At 39.3% G+C, this 15,886-nt stretch overlaps 1 protein-coding gene across 2 annotated transcripts; it reads right to left on the minus strand.

The window, feature by feature from the left end:
- Positions 1-788: 788 nt before the first annotated feature.
- Positions 789-12,108, minus strand: LOC105013457 (CD9 antigen). 2 transcript variants are annotated; one of them, XM_029123402.2, is made up of 9 exons: positions 11,978-12,108; positions 11,654-11,769; positions 9,616-9,718; positions 5,330-5,427; positions 4,454-4,528; positions 4,240-4,341; positions 4,020-4,109; positions 2,606-2,689; positions 789-1,925 (listed from the first exon to the last, which is right to left on the minus strand). In XM_029123402.2, exons 2-9 carry the CDS (start codon positions 11,717-11,719, stop codon positions 1,833-1,835), a joined length of 711 nt encoding a protein of 236 aa, XP_028979235.2. In that variant the 5' UTR covers positions 11,720-11,769; positions 11,978-12,108; the 3' UTR covers positions 789-1,832. The 2 variants fall into 2 exon arrangements, with proteins under 2 accessions (XP_028979235.2, XP_028979234.2); XM_029123401.2 differs by having other exon boundaries at positions 789-2,322.
- Between the last annotated feature and the right edge of the window lie 3,778 nt (positions 12,109-15,886).

The raw sequence follows: 15,886 nt of genomic DNA on the forward strand, positions 1-15,886 counted from the left end.
TGTTGATCATTAGTCATTAAGAGGATGTCATGTCCTGCTCCTGAAAAGTACTGCTGGCATCCCAGTCATGAGAAACAAAACATTGGGGAAGGTAAATATCTGTCATCACTTCATGCATAATTATATTGATATAATTAAGAATGAACTGTATATTGATAGAAAATAGAATTTATAATGAAATGTAACATAATACTGTTTATAAGACTGGTGACTGGTTTGTTCTGTTTTGACAGACTTGGGTAGCTGTCATAACCAGTCATAAAATAATATATGTTGATATTTGTAAATATGTGTCATTACAGTGTCATGACCATGTTATGACAGGACACATTGTCAGTTGAGATAACATGTCATGACATGGTTATGACAGACACTTCATGTGTAAAGCATTACCTTTTTCCCTTTTTAAACCTCTTGATAGTGTGATTTTGAACTTGACTTGTAAAGTGTCCATATTATTGATTATTACACAGCATCTGCAGAGTGTTGTGAAAAGGTATTTGTGAAAAAAAGCATCCACATTGTTTTGTCTGTATTTCAACGGGCCCAGTCATAAGGACTGGGATCGATAACCTTCCCACTCCCTCTGCACACCCAAAGCTTCATTCTCAACATCTACCATTCTTTGCCCAAAGGATTTCCCTCCCATCCAGAGGACAATGAGGTCAATCTCTTTAATGGTGTCATATAAACAGGTTATGGAAGGGCTACTTAACTCTAGTCCTGAAGGGTCAAAAACTATTAGTGGTAGAAGTTAAAGAAATGTACCTGTATTCATAATACATAAATAAATAGTCATTGTATGTATTTATTTATCAGACTATGCAGTACAGCATCCAACAATGTATAAAAAGTACTAACAAAAAAAATAACAAGCAGTTCACACGGTTGAAAATCATAGGAAATTATAATAGACCACTAGATTAAAACGTTTTACATGACAAATTATTAACCTCACCAGATCATTCAGTCAATGATAGTTCTTCCACTAAAAATAGGACACTGGCAGCCAAGTGAAGGCTTCTGGGATTCGAACCCCACAGCAGGACAATGGCATTTCCACACTCCTGTCTGATTGTACCAAGGCACTCTACTTGGACATCTGATTCCAGAAAACACACTAGCCTCCATTACTGCTGCTTAACTGGGCACTGAAGATGTGGTACTGTAGTTCTCTGGAGTAATAAGGTTGCCCATGATTTGTTATTGGACTGACAAAAAAATTGGATTACACCAGATATTATTACAGTGTAAATATCTAAACATGGTCTACAGAAGAAATCTCAACAATATGGTTCATTTCATCTCACAGTATAGGAACTGCTAATGAGATTTAGAAATGCAAAGTAATGCAAATATTTTATGGCACAAAAGATTTCATGCAACACAAACAACTCTAAAACGTGCATTGATGATAGGAAAAGGGCAACAGGTTAATGAAAGCTTAAAAAAAAACAAACAGGATTATTTTACAGTGTCCATAAAATGGTCCCTTCAGAATAAGTAGCAAGAACAAATATATATCACATCATTTATATGTAGTTTTAACATTGGGTTACAATTCCTGAAAGACATCTGACCTAAAAGGTTTCTTTGTTATTAAAATGGATGGTGTGGTCTCCATCTGAGCCCTGCTAATAGCAGGTCCAAATTATCTAAATCCTTTTCCAGCCGCAAAAACACAGGCCAGCCAGTGGAATGAAAGCTACTTAGGACTGTATTAGGCATCAAATATAAAGAAATGTAATGAAGGAGGCAGGGATTTATCTGGTAATGGTCAGTGAATGACAAGCCTCTCGTGGTGTTTGAGCGTGGCGGAGGAGGCGGTCCTCTCAGTACACAGCCTTGGTGTAGTGCACAGGGCCAGACAGGCGACTCGTCTTGATCTGTTTGACGAGGATGCTGGAGCACACCAGGGCTATGATCTAGGAGGGCATGGAGAGAAGGTAGAAGAAGAATGGGGTCAGCCTAAGCAAGCGGGGGGGGGGGGGGGTCTGAAGTGACTGACCACAGTTACCGTGACAACGAGGGTGAAAAGGTGAGAGATGATGTAGGTCTCTAATATTAATCATGTAAAAAGAAGAATGCCCCAGATCTGTGATGTCACCCAAGTAAAGACGGAGAGTTAATGAGCTACAGAGCATCAGCCGCAGGTATGCGGTCAGGCAGTGGGGTAAAGACCACAGGGTCCATGGAGGGGGCGGAGAAAGCGTGAGGAGAGGGGAGGAAAGAGGTAGTGGACAGCAGCATGTAGGGGGGAGGAGTGGTCTGGGAGCGCTTGATCTCTTTGCTCAGCTGGGAGCTGCACACCAGGGCCAAGATCTAAAGGGACAGACAGATGGAGAGACCAGGGCAGAGCAAGAGGAAATGGAGTTAATACAAGTGATGGATGGTTTAAGATAGAAACACACAGGTATTAGTAGAGTAAAAAGGAGAAGCAAAGGTTGGAATAACGAGAACAGAAAGATGTGGTTAACGGTTGGAGATTGCATCAATTCAAAATCTAAAAAAAGACAAATCTTCCTTCTAACCAGGGTGTCCAATCTGTACGGTTGTTTACATGTGTCTGTTTTAGAGAGTGTGTGTGAACATGGTCATTGCCTACCAGTATAGCAGCAATCCCAAAGAAGAGGCCCATCACCAGAGGTCCTTTGGACTCGAACATGTTGAGAATGACAGTGGGGCAGGCCTGGAGGGTGACACAAACCAGAGGGGGAGGGGTTACAGCCCTGGGTTCTCTGCTGTCTAATCTAGGACAGCCTACCAGCCTACAGACAAATCTAGGACTAAACACAGTCATGTTGCCACATACATTAGGGTTCAGACTAACAGTTCCATGCTTAAACAGCAGAAAGGGGCACTCTTTTCCTTTACCTGCACGCACTAACCTCTTTATCTCAATTATTTTCAGAATAGCCAGGGCTACAAGAATGCAAAATAATTTCCCATAAAAAAAATAATAATTTGGATATCTGATAAATGACAATTATAGGTCTGCCAACGCATAACTTGAAAATTATCAAAAGCTGTACAGACAAATGTCTTACTCAGTGGAAAATGAATACTGAACTGTGTCCATTTTTTTGTTTGCAACTACTTGAGAGTACTCCAGTATTTTAGACAGTAATTCCTAGGTGGAATTGATTAGAATTAATTATAACATCTGTAACAAACCATATTGACTGTTTGTGCCAAGAATATACTTCTGATGTGTCAAACTCCATTATAATGAAGACCGTTAAACCAGTACATCAAGCTGTGATTGATGAGTTATTTCTGATGTAATGTCTGCATTGAAATTATGTGCATTTTCACACAGAATTAGCTTTTAGTTTAAATGATGTTGACTGCAGCAGCCTTTATGTGGTATTCAATGCAGACTTACATTTAAGAAGTACATCAACATATTAACAACTACAGTCAATGACAATATATGTAAAATACAGTATTTTTTACAGGTGTATATACCAACTATATGAAGTTGTGAAAATATTTGACTTTACATTCCATGAGGCATTCTTTGTAGAATAGACTGATGCAGTTCAGGATATTAGGGATTCACCAAAACATTGCTTAGTATTGAAATAAAATGGCATCATTGTTTATTGCTGCTTCCAGCTATTTGGGATTATGCACCATTTCTGTTTAAATCTCTTCTCAGCATAGAACACAATCCAGAAATATCTTGAAAAGTTTTGTTGCTCTGGTTTGCTGCATTACAAATGTGGATACTATATTGATAAGATCACTGATGTTTGTCTTTTCTATAGAGCACAAACTAACATGGCGAACTCCGTGTGATTTGTGGGACTGGACGAGCTGGAATTTATTTTGCACAGCCGTTTTGGAGGAGTTGCACAGCCATGTTCACACAGCTTTGATGGAACATTGGTTGGCAGTTCATTTTTACCTAATTAATTTGTACCAATTAGTCTATTACACAGTGAATTTACACAGAAATTTAAGTTTGACACATTTCTCAATTTAGTATTCATCCTTTAAAAGAAATACACACTCACAGGGAGAGTAAAGGTCTCCAAAAATCCGGTTTCAGGACAAGTTTTTTTGACCAAGGGGTCCAAGGCACCAATGATTCCGCAGCAGTGCAACTAGAAGAGAAATAATAGAAACCACTTGCATTTAGCATCTGACAATTGCTACGATTGTTTTAAAATATTGTTATATAATGGATTTCATTACTTATGATGGAATTCATTGTCTCAAACAGTGTGTCTTTACCGTGTTTTGAATGATGGTCAAGGTAACAGACATGCCTGGGTCTCTTTTGGTGACATACTGGGAGTAAACAGTGATGTAGAAATCGGCCATCTGGTTCCCTACCTGCACAAACCAACAACACAACAAACCCATTAGACAGACTTACACTCACTAATAACATTCAGTCTAGTCGATGTCAAAAATACTTTGCTACCGCTTTTCTGACCCATCTTACCTCATTGCGTTGCATGTAGGCAATTACTCCGGCTGCAATCTGTAATACAGTCAAGATGGACAGCAGGCCGGAGAACTGGCAGGGGCAGAAATACAGCAGAATAAAACATAAGAATAAACACATACAGTGGATATAAAAAGTCTACACACCCCTGTTAAAATGCCAGGTTTTTGTGATGTAAAACAATGAGACAAAGATAAATCATGTCAGAACTTTTTCCACCTTTAATGTGACCTATAACGAAAATCTATGAGAAAGATTACTTAATAAACCACTCCCCTATTTCACTCCAATCCAAATATTCATAGTGTCAAATAAGTAAATATGACATTCCCTAAACACAACACTTTTAAGGAGAGTAAAAGACTGACACATGCCCTCTGATGCATATCTCAACAAGGCCTTCTGGTTCTTATCACACTGCTTGCTCAACCAGTCAGGGTCACTAGAGCTCGATGAGATAGCTGACAAGCTTGATCGAGTTTGTAAAGCATTCTATGACAAGAAGAATAGTAATTTGGTCATACACAACTGAGAGTGAATGTATTTTTGTATTATTCAAATTATTAAGAGAAAGTGAGACTAATGTGCTCTTGGACACCAATGTGGCCAGTGGACGTAGTAAATCTGGGTATTAAGCACCAGAAACCGTTGAACATCCATGCATGGTTTGTCTAGTTCTCCTGTTTCAATCTTTTGATCTCAGGTGACTTTGAGGACAACTGAATTAGTTGCGGTCACCTACCTCTGCCCACTAAAAGTAAACCTTCATACCAGCCCTGTCAAACACTTCATGTGCCCTTACTTTAGTATAACTAATAAGAGATCCATTTCCAGTTTGTTATACTAAGTGTTTTCTTTTTTTGTGTGGCTTACCACTCCCAAGGCAGTTCTGTTCTCATTGCATGCTCCGTAGTCTCCAAAAACTGCCACGAGCAAAAGCACTGCTCCTAACACAATCAACACGGTCACACCTGTGAGAGAAAGAAATGCATGCACATCGGTCATGTTAGTTGTTGAGAATTATTAGTAAGGATTAAAATATATAGTTTAGAAAGGAAGACATTAATACATTGTTAAGTAATTCATAAACAAATTAAAATGATTAATATCAACAACTGCCTAATTGAAACAGTGAAGCATTTTTTTAATCTCAAAGTTCTGATATGAATAAACAATTGCATTTATTAAGTATTTTCATTATGTATTTTTTATTTAAGGGAATATACACTGACAAGCCAAAGCATTATGACCACCTGCCAATATTCTGATGGTCCTCCACGTATCATCAAAACAGCACTGGGCCACTGAGGCGTGGACTCTACAAGACCCCTGAAGGTGTCTTGTGGTATCTGGCACCAAGACATTAACAGCAGATCCTTTGAGTCCTGTAAGCTGCGAGGTGGAGCCGCCGTGGATTGGACTTGTTGGTCCAGCACATCCCACAGATGCTCAATCGGATTGAGATCTGGGGAATTTGGAGACCAGGGCAACTCCTTGAACCCTTCATCATGTTCCTCAAACCATTCCTGAACAATGTGTGCAGTGTTGCAGGGCACATTATCCTGCTGAGAGGCCACTGCCATCAGGGAATACCGGTAGGTGGAACGTGTCAAAGTAACATCCACATGAATGCCCAGACCCAGGGTTTCCCAGCAGAACATTGCCCAAAGCATCACACTCTCTTCACCGGCTTGTCGTCTTCCCACAGTGCATCCTGGCGCCATCACTTCCCCAGGTAAACGGCGCATACGTCCACGTGATGTAGAAGAAAACGTGACTCCTCGGACCAGGCAACCTTCTTCCACTGCTCCAAGGTTCCCTTCCAACATTGTAGGCACTTTCGATGGTGGTACAGGTGTCACCATGGGAACTCTGACCGGTCTGCGGCTACGCAGCCCCACACACAGCAGGGGGTGATGCAGTGTTGTGAAACACTCCTCCCATATCCATCATTAACACCATCTGTGACAGAAGACCTTTTGTCGGTTCAGACCAGATGGGATAACCTTCGTTGCAGTCGTGCATCGATGATCTTTGGACTTTACTGTGGACACAGTGTATGTTGCCATTTATTCCTTACTTGTGTCCATTCCATGGAGGTTTCTGCAAACTTGGTAGTACTTAGAAGACCACTGTATTTACAATGATAACAAATTAACAAAACATTTTCAATCAGACTAGAAGGTCATAAAAAGTCACATAGCTCCACCATTTTTGACAACAGATTACATCATTATGAATGCAGAATAATTTCCAAGTAACATTGTTCTAACCAAATGAACAACTGTAAAAATCCACATTTTGCTCCACACTACATGTTCTGGTTCACGTTTATAAGTTATATACAGAGAGTCCATCTGGGTTGTTGACGGCGACTCTCAAATGGGGATGTATGTGGAGCCTGCTGCACTGCTTGAGGGATGTGGTTAGGAAATACTCCAGCGTGATTAAAATTAGGATAAGGGTTAAAAAACAAAATATTGAAAACTTTACTTAAAAGCTACATGCATGTACCACATTGTCTAGCGGCAGAACTTTTTCTATTCTTTCATGGACAGATTAAAACTCACATATTGATATTCTATGCTATACACACACATCCTATAGTTTCCCAAACGTGTTAACATTATCAGAAAACAATTGGGGATTAATATATAGTCCCCTCCAAAAGTATTGTAACGGCAAGGTAAATTCCTTTGTTTTTTTTTCCACTAAAGACATTTGGGTTTAAGATCTAAAGATGAGTATGAGACAAGAGTTCAGAATTTCAGCTTATATTTCCTGGTATTCACATCATTTCCTGGTATTCACACCATTTGTATTAGAGCACAGCATTTTTAGGTGAGCAAAAGTATTGGAACAAATAATCTTAAAGTAAATAACATTTAATATTTGGTGGCATAACCCTTGCTTGCAATAACTGCCTCAAGCCTGCAACCCATTGACATCAAACTGTTGCACTCTTCATTTGTGATGCTGTTCCAGGCTTTTACCACAGCTTCATTCAGTTCTAGTTTGTTTCGGGGTGTTTCTCCCTTCAGTCTCCTCTTAGGGAGGTGAAATGCATGCTCTATTGGGTTAAGGTCAGGTGATTGACTTTGGCCAGTCTAAAACCTTCCACTTTTTTCCCCTGATGAAGTCCTTTGTTTTGTTGGCAGTGTGCTTTGGGTCATTGTCCTGCTGCATGATAAACTTCCTCCTGATTAGTTTCAATGCATTTCTTCATAAATTGGCAGACAAAATGTTTCTGTACACTTCTGAATTCATTCTGCTGCTACCATCATCAGTTACATCATCAATAAATATGAATGAGCCTGTTCCAGAAGCAGCCATGCACACCAAGCCATGACATTACCTCCACCATGCATCACAGATGAGCTTGTATGCTTTCTTTCTCCACTCTTTGGCCTTTCCATCACTTTGGTAGAGATTAATCTTGGTCTCATCAGTCCATAAAATTGTGTTCCAGAACTTTTGCAGCTCATCTCTGTACTTCTTTGCAAATTTCAATCTGGCCTTCCGATTCTTACTGCTGATGAGTGGTTTGCATCTTGTGGTGTGGCCTCTATATTTTTATCTCTATACTTCTTCGAACAGTACCTTCCCGCCTGCACTGTGGAGGTGGTTGGTGATGTCACTTACTAACTTTTAGGGGTTTTTATTCACAGCTCTCACAATATTTCTGTCATCAACTACTGTAGTTTTCCTCGGCCGACCTGTTCGACATCTGTTGCTCAGTACACCAGTAGTTTTTCTTTTTCAGGACATTCCAGATTGTTGTGCTTGCTACACCCAAAGTTTGTCCAATGGCTCTGGTCGATTTTCCTTCTTTTCTCAGCTTGACAATGGCTTGCTTTTCTCCCATAGACAGCTCTCTGGTCTATATGTTGGTTTATCCTCTTTAACAAGAAATGCAGTCTTTATAGGTTTAAACCAAGGATGAAAACGTAGACTAGTCATGCAGAGCTATTTAACGTTTGAACAGTCACCCTCAAAAGCAACACCTGGGCAACAGGAAACATCTGTCAGTCACATGTTCCAATACTTTTGCTCACTTGAAAAATGGGTGGGTTGGAACAAATGGTGGTATGTCCTGAGTTGTTTAACACATCTAGATGTGAATACCAGGAAATAAAAGCTGAAATTCTGAACTCATGTCTCATACTCATCTTTCGATCTTAAACCCAAATGTTTTCAGTGAACAACAAAAACAAATGAATTTGCCTTACCGTTCCAATACTTTTGGAGGGGACTGTACATAACTGCTAGATCTGGGCAGCTATTTTAGTAAGTGGTGTCAAGAGCCATTTCAAAGTGCCCTCTAACCTCACATCTGTATATAACATAATTCCAATGTTTGATGTACATCCATAATGTTTTAATTTCATTTGTTTAGTATTGAAAACCATTTTCTACAATAAAAACAAACATTGTCATCCCATTGACTTTCCATGGGACCTTCAACCTTCTGTGCAATGAGGATCGAAATAGAGGCTCTCTGGCTTCATTGTGAATTAAACTTTTGACTCTGTTCATCAGACAGCTCCTCTGTTTACAACTGGCAGGGGGGTTCAGAAAACTCTGTATGCCCATAAAAGGTAGTAAGACTTAGACCAGAGATGTCTTACTCTGCTGGAAAGAAGAGATCTGCAACATTCAGAAACTACCGCAGCATATAAGATAAGTGGAATCGTTCTAAAGTTCTAAGCAATTGAATCAAACCCTTGGATGTAAGTACCCCAGATCTGGCTTGTCACACAATATGCATCTGGCCTGGAAATGAGAGTATCCAGCAACAATAAAACAAAAATCAACATGAGGTAATGATGGTAACAGGTTAGTATATGTTGACACAATGCAGTCAGGCATCTGTAACTTTCTCACTTAACGTTATTGAGTAGTCATGCATAACTCACATTAATGAAGTAGAAAAATTTATTACAAAAATACTAATTTGTACAAATTGGAATTTTAATGCAGAGTTTTGGAGGATAGATGCAAAAAAAGCTAATGTTTCACTGTTCCAATGTTTTTCAGTGCAGACAATATATAACTGCAATACAACCTAATATGTTATAAAGCCGTCTGTCAATCAAGGCTTATAGTTACAGTAGGCTGTCTGACAAATTTGTGGAGGAATTTACTTACGACTTACTTACCAATGACAAACGCTTGTGTGTTGAGGTTTAAGTCGAACATTCCTTTGGTCTCAGAGCTCAGCCTTATCCACAAACCCAACCCCAACATTGCAAGCCCCACCAGCTGTCAGAGATGGAAGGTAAGAGACCTCATCAAAGGTTGTGAAAGCAATCTGAAAGACCAAAGTCTTACACAGCAAATGAAATGCAGTATATGAAGACGTGTTATATTCTACAAAGTTAAGTTAACTTTTTTAATTTAATTAACAAAATTGATTGTCCATGAACAATCAATTGAAGAGGCCTATTAATAAATATAGCCTAGATTGGTGAAATCTAGATGAACAAGATAACTGTTTCACCTAGCATTCCGTTTAAAGGATACAGAAAGCGGCCAAGACAATCAAAAATGTACTGACATGTTAAACTAATTAAGTCCCAGGGCCACAGCTAACAAGTGGAATAACTTTTTGTAATGTTACCCTTAACATTGATGTTTTGGCTTTAGAGTTAGGAGAGCATTCCCTTAAATTCAAATAAACATTTCATGAAAAGGTTGGCAGAACATATTCCTTAAACCCACCAGATGCAGTTTTTGTGTGCCATCAGACATCAGAAATGTCAAGTTACTCATTGTGTTTAAATACCTGTGATTTACCCACTGCTGCTTGCCCAGCATGTTTAAAAACAAGCTAATACAGAATTATCTCCACCTGACTTTCAGAACCAGTTATTAAGAATGGAAACCAAACACCCAGGAAGTCCATGATACAGTAAGTCTGTGGTGTAAATCTGTCAGTAGATAGAGACAGGAAGAGCTCTGATGTGTGTGGCTGTATGGCAGGGCTATTTAATTCCGGTCCTCGAGGGACAAAATATTCAGGCTTATCCTCTACTATTAATATGGGACTGATTCAGACCGGAGATGCCAGGGGAAGGCAATCAACTAGCAGGTAGAACCAAAAACCCAAGTGTTTTGTATAGCCCTGCTGTATGGCAAGCCATTTAAACATTCATTCTCTGAACATAATCTTTTTTTTAGTTGACGATTAATTGCCACACTAATAATTGCGTGACCTCTTGCTCTGCTGCAAATATTCTAGCTTAGTTATTTGAAACAGTCTTCCTTAGCAATAAGTTTCAACTGTAAATATGTAAATGGGACAAAGACAAAGCTGCCAAGACAACCAAACATGTGCTGACATGTTGTTAAACTAATTTAGTCCCACGGCCACAGCTAACAAGTGGAATAACTTTTTTTTTGTAATGTTACCTTTACGGTTTCCCTTAAGTTTGAGTATCCAGTTTATGGTAAACTAGGATGGTGATTGCTGGGCAGTTGTCCCTAAAGCTATGTCAGTTGGTTATTTTGATAAGTTTTATTGGGCCCGAGTTATTGAGAATTTTTTTTTATTGAAAAATGCTTTAAAAACTATTCCTAATCTTTAAATTTGAAAAAAAAATTGATGGTAGAGCATTGGCCCTGACAATAACATTGCTTCACCTGTAATCATGTCCTAAATGTTTACATTGTAAAACTGAATGATTTTCATGGTAGGGCACTATAGCAGTAGGTTATGAAAAAAAAAAAAAAAAAAAAAGTTACATTCGGTCAGATCTATTGATCTTCATTTTATATGTCAATAAACGATTTTTTATTTAACGGATTACAATTATCCAAAACAATAATCATGCAGATGGCAGAACTGATCTTATTTTAGTTGTTTTGATTGGTCAGTTTTTTGGTCGTAAAGCAATTCACGTTTATCAGTTAAAACTACATTCATTACACACATTTGACAGGCCCTCTTAACTGTGAATACACGGATAATCCACCATAGATATGATTGTAAAATAGTATTTTGAAAATTGTTGATTGTTCGCCATCGACGGCAGATTTTAAAATGTAATTGCTCTCTTTCTAGCAGGTTTCTTTAATGAGGTATTGACGATCAAATTCCGAATCTTGAATATAAAGCTAACCCCGCAGTATTGACACGTCATCCGCTCCTCGAATCATTTCGAGATCAGCAAATATTATGATATTATGCATACTTACTGCAACGATTATGTTGAAAATTATCAGGATACACTTGCAAAACTGGCCACATCCGTCCAGTGCCATTTTTAGGTTTTGTGATGGCACGTTGCACTCAAGATGTCGGAAAAAGCGTCCTGCGAATATAAAACAATTGTAACGTTACGTGTGTGGGGAATGGGACAGCGTAAAGTCTATGGAAGCGATTACTGGAAATGAGGTAGCCTATTACATAGACGTGTTTAATAAAGCATTGTTTTGTCAACCAAACGCACGACCTACAATGAGACAAATGACGCCTATAATGAGCAAATTAAGTATTAGCCTATTCAAACGGAACATTACCTGGATAATTTGCATGCAAAACCGTCTTTTCCACTTGGAGAATGCAAACTAAAGGAAAGTGACACTAATTTTATTCAGACTATAGCTGAAGTTCCAACCCATATAGTCAGACAAATCGTTGGATTGGTCCGAGGCGGATGATTTAGACAAATCATGTTCGATGAGGTCAGACATGGAGAAACGAAACTTACAGTAGACCAGTTCTGTGAAACCCTGTAGGTGTAGGCAGTTATCCCAAATGTGATTGAAGTTGACCAGTTATGTGACACCCTGTAGGTGTAGGCAGTTATCCCAAATGTGATTGAAGTTGACCAGTTCTGTGAAACCCTGTAGGTAGTTATCCCAAATGTGATTGAATGTGGCTTTAGTCAAGCGCGTACAACTTACAAACTAAGTAAAAAAATATATTGAATTTAGCAAATGATTGGCCTAATCGTGGTGGATCAAAACCAGTCTTTAATTAATTATTCTTACAGTTCTGTTTATCTTTAGTAACAATATACACAATCTTTATTTGTTTGGGATCAATTAGAATTGAAATGTCCTTGTTTTCGAAAGAAAAGCAATTTGTTTATCCATTGAAATTACATAAACTGTATCAGAAGTACAGTGTAGACCTTTATTTTGTAAATGACTAGTGTAGATCAAGGGCGACAATCTGATATCAAGTTTGAGGGGAACAATGACATAACATTTTCTCAAGAGCAATTTGAGAAACACCCAAAGTAATGTAAAACTGTTTTAGTTTGCACAATCGGTTTGCTTGTTGCTGTAGCAATGGATCAACCCACTGTGAGGCGAAGGGCGGGTGTTGCAATTTTCTGCAACTTAAACCCGATATTAAGTTTCTATAATCAGCACAAGTGCTTTCATTTCGTCTTATTACTATTAGTGAAATTACATAGTTATGTTTACATTGGGGGGGGGGGGTCATAGTTTTCTCCAGGATTGGGGGGTGATATACCCTCTGCCCCCCCCCCCCCCCCCCCCCCATTTAGGAAGACTAAATTGTACAACTTTCCATGGCAAACCAACATTAGAATACCTGGGATGTGGTCAAGACCAGGAGAACTGGCAGGTGCTTCCTTTCAATTCTGCCCCCAAGCTATCTTTTTTCTCTGGTTTAAGGTTACTGTGATTAATATATCACTGAGGGAGGTTTTATAGTTTTCAATTCTTACTGGTTTCTGTTATCAGTGTTCCTGTTGTTTTTTGCTTTATTGTTTTTTGTCTGTTGAGGGCATGGGGGAGTATATCTTTTTTTCTCTTTTATGTGGGGGGGTGTTTTCTCAGCTGCCACCAGTGGTTGTTGCGTCGTACTTTGTAGCATCGACTTGACATGAGGTTTAGGTATGGTCTCTACATGATGGGGTGGGGGGAGGGGGGTATATGCAGGAGCTGGGTGGGGCTTGATTGTGGCTACGAGGTAGAGGGGAGGAATGGTTTTGGAGCGTAGTAATGACAACCCAGGGACATCCCCATCCTTACTGTGGGAAACTCTTAAGGTCAATTTAAGAAGATGTATTGTTTTCTTTTAAGGCAGCTGAAAGGAAGCAGAATGGGGCAGAACTGACAGGGCTATAAAGGGAGATGACTGTTTTGGACAGAGGGGTGCATGTCATCCGTCTATGGAGAGATATAAACAAATATCCGCACTGAAATACAGCTACAATCGTATTTTCTGGCCCAGAATTTGTAAATCCCTGCTTTACACCAAACAACAATATTTTGAATTTGGTGACAAACCGCTGAAACTGTTTGCCAGACAACTGCGTATAATTAAAAGCGATCATATGATCCGCAAGGTCAAATCTGAAAACGGATATGTCCTCGCCTCTTGCAAAGCCATTAATGCTAGATTTCTAAAATTTTATGAATCTTTGTACGCCTCCAGGTTAGATGCAAATCCCCAAAGATTGCTGATGTTTTGGTAGAATTGTAACGTGCCCTCTTTAAACCAAGAGGGCATTGACCTTTTTGGTAAAGAGATCACAATTGAGGAAATACAAGAAATGGTTAAATCGCTGAAGAGTGGAAAGACTCCTGGTCCAGATGGCCTTGACATTTTTACAAGAAATTCAGTGATACTCTCTCTCCCCTAAAACAAAATGTTACTTCAGTCCAGTAATGAGGGATCACTCCCAACAACACTTGATTAGACAGTAATCCCAGTAAAATGGAAAAAAGGCAAAGACCCAGAAGAGGTTGGATCTATCTTCTCAATACAGACCAAAACATTTGGGCTTAAACGCTCGCCAATAGACTTATCCCACTAAAGGCTGATGATTCGGTCATCGTATCTCTTGATGCAGAGAAAACCTTTGACCAAGTTGAATGGTCCTACTTGCCATGCTGGAGAAATTCAAGATGGGTGACAGGTTTGTTAATTGGATTAAACGTCTCTACAAAACACCTTGTGCGACTAATCACACACTATCCCCTAAATTCGGCCTCCAAAGAGGGACGAGGCAGGGCTGTTCACTATTGCCGTTACTCTTTGCCCTGGCTGTCAAACCTCTTGCGCCATCTGACATCATGGTGGGATACATAGGTACAACCCTATTAGAACCTCTAACAAAATATCTCTATACATGGATGATATACTCCTTTATGTAACCAAGGCCCAAGTAAGCCTCCCTGGACCTTTGTAGACCTTCTCTGGCAACAGAGTAAATTTGAGTAAGAATGAGATGATGCTGGTGAGAATTCAAGACCCTATTTGGCTGCAACATTTACCATTCACAATCTCTAGTGAAAGATTTACATACCTCTGAGTTGTAGTCACTAGGCTGTTTTCTGCCCTATTTAGAAGTAACTTTCCTACTCTGATAGATAAAGTAAAAACCAACATTCAATACTTGAGGACTCTTCCCATCTCTCTTTTGGGAAGGATTAATGCCATTAAGATGTTGTTACTCCCTCAAATGCGGTATCTCTGCCAGATTTGATGGTTGCGTAACCTTTGCCCTAGGTCAAACAAGCTGATATCTATTCTCTATGACAAATTCTAAAACACCAATCCACCCCACAGAAGCAATGAAAGCAAAATGGGAGGAGGAGCTGGGCTGCAAGATCCCACTCAAGGATTGGGAGGAGGATCATTCTTACACACACATCTGCTCAATCAGTGCCAGGGACTGCCTGTTTCAATATAAGGTATTACACAGATTACGTTATTCCAAAGAGAAACTGCATTGAATCTTTCCAGACGTCTCCCCTCTGTGTGACAAATGTGAAACGGCGGAGGGCATACTACTGCATGGTTTTGCTTTCTGTCCTAAACTGCAAGACCTCTCGACAGGAATAGCTAACGTATTTACTGAAGTTTCCAATACCCCTATTGAATTGGACCCTCTAACAATAATCTCGGGTGTATCTGACACACTTAGAGGGCTTTAGGGGCTCATTGACGGCTCTTTATCATTTACGGCCTGATTGCAGAAGTTCATCTTGACGTCCAGGAACAGTCCCCTTCAACCACCTTGTTGTTGAACAAACTGACAAATACAACTAGAGAGATTTAGATTTGTAATGAAGGATACAGTGGGGAGAACAAGTATTTGATACACTGCCGATTTTGTAGGTTTTCCTACTTACAAAGCATGTTTTTATCATAAGTACACTTCAACTGTGAGAGACAGAATCTAAAACAAAAATAAAAAATGTGTAAATAATTAATTTGCATTTTATTGCATGACATAAGTATTTGATCAACTACCAACCAGTAAGAATTCAGGCTCTCACAGGCCTGTTAGTTTTTTTTCAAGAAGTCCTCCTGTTCTGCACTCATTTGAACCCTTTACCTGTATAAAAGACACCTGTCCACACACTCAATCAAACAGACTCCAACCTCTCCACAATGGCCAAGACCAGAGAGCTGTGTAAGGACATCAGGGATAAAATTGTAGA

Source organism: Esox lucius, chromosome 11 (genome assembly GCF_011004845.1).
Source record: "Esox lucius isolate fEsoLuc1 chromosome 11, fEsoLuc1.pri, whole genome shotgun sequence".
Classification (NCBI taxonomy): domain Eukaryota; kingdom Metazoa; phylum Chordata; class Actinopteri; order Esociformes; family Esocidae; genus Esox; species Esox lucius.